This window comes from Theobroma umbraticum, unplaced genomic scaffold, assembly GCF_002168275.2.
Source record: "Theobroma umbraticum cultivar Fairchild unplaced genomic scaffold, ASM216827v3 scaffold_12.1, whole genome shotgun sequence".
In the NCBI taxonomy this organism is placed as follows: Eukaryota; Viridiplantae; Streptophyta; class Magnoliopsida; order Malvales; family Malvaceae; genus Theobroma; species Theobroma umbraticum.
The window spans coordinates 1,816,227-1,820,979 of NW_018397269.1; the positions used below are offsets into that span (position 1 = coordinate 1,816,227).

The 4,753-nt window shown below is 35.9% G+C and overlaps 1 protein-coding gene across 3 annotated transcripts; it reads right to left on the reverse strand.

Annotated features, from left to right (window-relative positions):
- Positions 1-2,176: 2,176 nt before the first annotated feature.
- LOC110425785 (membrane-associated kinase regulator) lies at positions 2,177-4,492 on the reverse strand. 3 transcript variants are annotated; one of them, XM_021440788.2, is made up of 2 exons: positions 3,116-4,492; positions 2,177-2,507 (listed from the first exon to the last, which is right to left on the reverse strand). In XM_021440788.2, exon 1 carries the CDS (start codon positions 4,166-4,168, stop codon positions 3,401-3,403), a length of 768 nt encoding a protein of 255 aa, XP_021296463.1. In that variant the 5' UTR covers positions 4,169-4,492; the 3' UTR covers positions 2,177-2,507; positions 3,116-3,400. The 3 variants fall into 3 exon arrangements, with proteins under 3 accessions (XP_021296463.1, XP_089641307.1, XP_021296462.1); XM_089785181.1 differs by having other exon boundaries at positions 2,708-4,492; XM_021440787.2 differs by lacking the exon at positions 2,177-2,507 and adding an exon at positions 2,832-2,905.
- Between the last annotated feature and the right edge of the window lie 261 nt (positions 4,493-4,753).

A 4,753-nucleotide genomic window follows, 5' to 3' on the forward strand; every position in this document is an offset into this window, starting at 1 on the left:
CATTGTCCTAGGCAGCACATTGAAGTAGTTAACATTAATATTTGCTCACCTCATAACAACATCAAATGTCGTATTGGGCATAATAAAGGTTATAGGTTATTTAAATTGGTCAATTTTGGCTGTTTAATTAAACACCAATGTTTCTATTATAACAATTTAGCTACTCCCAAACGTCACATTAATTGCTCTACTAAAAATTATAAACAACTTCTGTGTCTATGTTTAAGATAATAATATGGTGATAATATGTCGAATCAAATGTTACATTAATGTCTCCCAAGTCATTTCCTCTCTTTTGATTTCTAGAGCTCTCTTTCGTGGCACAGACAAGAGCTTGTAGTGATGAATAAAACATCGACAAGAAGTCGAGAAAACACCTCCATGTAATCGTTTAATTAGCAACAAAGTCCTTGTCTGATTGAATTGAGTTCCATTAATCAGCAATCTCATTGGTAGAAATAAAAACTTTTTGGAGGTGTCATTATCATATGTGGGAAAGTGTTATGCTATAATTTGAAAATCCTGTTCAAACATAATTATACTTTCATGTGAGTTCCAATTGCTAATGTCGATTTCCGATACTGTGCATGATTGCATTGCAAGGTTAATTAGGCATGTTAATCTAGCTTCAGTGATGCTTTCTATGACAACTACATGGCAAATCAAAGATTTTTGTCGGCTAAGGATGTTTATGTTAGATTTTGTTTATGTGGGAGGAATGTATTTAATCTACGGTATGGGGGGAAAATTTAAGAATGATACTGAATTTTGTTAGTATACTGACCACAAAAATTTGAATGGCATGATATATAAGCATCTTCTACTATTCTCTTATCTGTTTTCATCTGTTAATTTGGGGCAAAATTTTTATTCAATGACTAATTATCAAACTAAAAATTTTGTTTTACTGTTCCGAAATCAATGCCTTTTGTTGTGTCAATCAGCTGATGATCAATGGAACAAGCTTACTCAACTCTTGCTATTGATGTTTGTGTTGCAGAAACTAATGGATGCTTACAACAAGAAGAGGCAGATGCCTACAGCTAGAGCTGGTAGATGACTTAACTTGAGACTATGCATGTTGGCGATCCCCAGAAGGTTAAAATACTCAAAAGCCTTGATCATACATGTTCCATTCTATCAACTAATGGGGTTTTGGCATGCTAGTCAAGGTTAATCTGTGTAACACCTTGGTTCCTTCCATCAGGCAGTTATGTTTCAATGCCTAGACAGCATATGATACAAGTTTCTCCTTCAAGTTCAATGTCATCGGCATAGTACTGACCAAGCGAAGAGGTTCTCAGTTTAGTGCTAATTAGTAACACTGGTGTTTGAGGTTCAGGTATATATTGAACAATGTTGGATACAGGTCAATTCACCAGACAGGTTTTGCCACTAATTAACTTTAAAGCAGAGTTGTTTATAAAATAAATGCTTGATTCGAAGACCAATTGATGTTCATTGTCTCCTTCAGAAAATTGCATCACGAATAAGCTGAAAAAGAGCAGTATAATAATCATGTTCTAATTATTTTCCTGCTACCTGGAACATGTTTCATTACTAGGGAGTTTCTGATTTTCCCCCAACACTATTGATACATAGTTGAGTTCATGTAAGGCTAATTGTATATTGTAAGTGAATGGTTGCAGTGGGGCTTAGCATGATAAAGCCGGCTACAATGGAAGACACATATTGTCGATTAGTTCTGTTTCCTTTATCTTTCTTATCAAGAAATTATGTTGAGTGCAGTTAAGCTGGCAAAGTTTTATTTTCTCACCAACCAAACAAGGGAGCCGTCAATTTAGTCAGTTTTAGGGCTCCATCAAGCTTCAAAATTTGCAGACCACTCAACATACAAGTTAGAAATACCTAAATACCTCTCATGGTGTCCTATGAAACTGATAAGCTTATCAATTATTATATCATAAGGTGACAAAGGCCAATCAAAAGTAATGCCACCTAACCAAAGGCAAGCTTAGGTGTACCTATCAATATGTCTTTTGGTTTCTTAGAACTAGAAAGCTGAAACAAAAATTTACCGAACACCAGATTGGGACAAAAGTTCCCAGAGAACCATGCATTGATCAATGATTTGATTTGCCAAGACCAATGCCTAATATTGCTGTATTATGATTTTCATGACTGGATAGATGAACTGATAGAAAAGAGCTATTCATGACTGAAAAAGCTACATAACACTATAATTTTCAAAGGAATCCAGATTATAAACATCATCCATTTGACAATTACAACCAAAAGCAGAATTATTCCTCTAGCAAAATGAAGCACCCTTTTTATATTATGCTCAAAATTTGCTGGATAAACAGCCATTTTAAAGCCCTTAAACACTAAGGAAATCAATAGTGCATGAATCATGTGTGAACTAGAATCTAGAAGAATAAGAAATATACAACTAATAAAGTACAAAGCATGGCATCTTTTTTGCTTCACAGTATCTCTGGCAATCTCCCTGTTAACTCTCTATTAGCTTGATCAAGTATTCAAATCTGCATATTACGAGAACTATGGTAAAAGAGCAGATCCATCTTATTTGCAAGTAAGCATAAAAATCCCATTATTCCAGTTATCTTTCTTTGATCATAGCAACCGTATAATGACTTTGAAGAGGTGGAAAATATTGAGACGAACTCAAGTCCAGTTCTATTAAGCTTTGATGCTAAAAACATCTTTTACAATTATATTGAACCTTGTAGTACTTCTTTTTGGAATTGTAGTTGGATAACTAGCTCAAGCCATAACAGGATTCAAGCTCCACTTCTTTTACAGGGTGAAACATGACTTGTGTGCGCCAATGGAAAGTAAGCAGTAAATGAGAGTATATAACTGTTGTTCTTTGATTCATCTTGATGAATTAACTAATTACAGCAACTAGTTTTCTCACAATCTGTCAATCCAAACAAGAACAATCAGAAACCAACCGATTTATATTTTCTCCGAAGACCAAAAATCAAGTAAGATTCCAAGATACCATCGCCAGCAAACTTAAAACGTACTATATACAGAAAGAAAATGAGGTTTGCAGAGCAAATACCAGTGCGAAGAGAAGAGAAAAAAACAGAAAACAGCATGTGACAACCGTGGAAGCAGTGGTTACCTGTCATTTTTGTTTTTCCAAAGCATGTGCCATTGAATTATATCTTTCCCCCTGGCCCTCCATCCATTGACATTTCTATCTTCTTTTGTCTTCTTAAGAGAAATGTCTTTGCTTCTTTGTTGTTTCTTTTTTGGCCTATCCATACTACATTCAGTTCTCCTACTCACATGGCAATCAACAAACAGAAATGGAAATAGGAAAAAGATAAAAAAAAAAAAAAGAAAACACCAATCCAACAAATCTTCAAGGTGGAAAAACGTAATCATGATTAGAGTGAATTATCAATTATTTCTTCCTGTGGTTCTTATCTTTGCCAGTGAAGAAGATTGAACCTAAACCAAACATATTGCCAGAAGGAACATTCAGGACAGGGTTAACTTGAACAACATTACCATAAGGCTTATAACCCTTCCTCAATGGAGGCTTCTGATAACTTGTTGAAGACTTATAGGAGGAATTAGTAGCATGTTTCTGTGCATTCTGCTTATGGTGATGGGAATCTTTCGAAATTGAAGCTTGTTTAACATTTGGTGTAGAGCCTGTTGAATTGCTTCTTGACAAAAGTGGCAAGGGACACAAGCTTCTCCCATATCCACTCCCACAATTCAAGCTGCTACTCCTCTTGAAACGCCAAAACGACTTGGAACTTTGCTTCTCATCTACGTCATCCCCTGTTTCGTCCCGCGTAATCTTGTTCTCTTTGGAGCTTTCTTTCTTCGAAGTCTCGTTAATGTTAGCATCGTCATGAACAGAATTTGATCGTGGCAATGGCAGTGGGGATGTAGATTGATCAGTTTGTTTCGATGGGACGTTCGTTTTCTTGATCTCAGTGGGAAGGATTTTTCCATCAGAGAAAAGCTCATCAGCTGATGATGATTGTTGCTCCAAGCTTTCACGGACGCAGAAGTCGAAATCAATGCTTGAATTTAAGCCTGAAGATTTTGACCTAAGAGGGCGTTGCTCAACGGGCACAACATCAAAATGACAAAGATCATGAGAAAACGAAATCCTTGGACTCATACCAGAATTTTCTGAGCAAAGTTCTACAGCCATTTTCTTGGAAACTTTTGCAATTAAGCAAACAAGAAAATCATGCAAACCCACAAAAATCTTGGTAAGCTATGACAGAAGAAATCAGAAAAGAAAAATTGCATTAAAACATTGTAATTAAGGGGTCAAAGAGAACGACTAAATGGGCAGAAAATAAGCACCCCAGAATGCAAAAATGAAGCACGTCTGCAAAGATGTAGAATATAAGGAAATGACAAAATGAACAAGGGAGAACTGAAGGAGTCAGCGAGTGGCGAAGATAAAGACCATAACAAGAGACGTGAAGAGCGTTTTAAGCAGCGAAAGCAGGCCTTCAGCCTTCTCCCTCAGTGGCGTTAGTTAAAAAGGAAGAATAATCTGCTGCTACCGTGAGACGGGTAGACACGTTTTTTTTTTCTAGGTGACGTGGAACGGTGGGAGGCGTTTACCAACAAATCATGTTCTACATTTTCTTTTTCTTTTTCTTTTTCATAGATAAATAAGTAACCTCAGAAATTGTGACTGCCTGTGTTGTAAAAAATAAATGATAAAAATGTTTTTAAAAAATATTTTATCTTAATTATGGCTTGGATTATATCTTTGTCCAAC

Bases quoted from the DNA above. Each gene is read 5' to 3' on its own strand.
- LOC110425785 (XM_021440788.2), bottom strand. From the start codon at position 4,168: ATGGCTGTAGAACTTTGCTCAGAAAATTCTGGTATGAGTCCAAGGATT.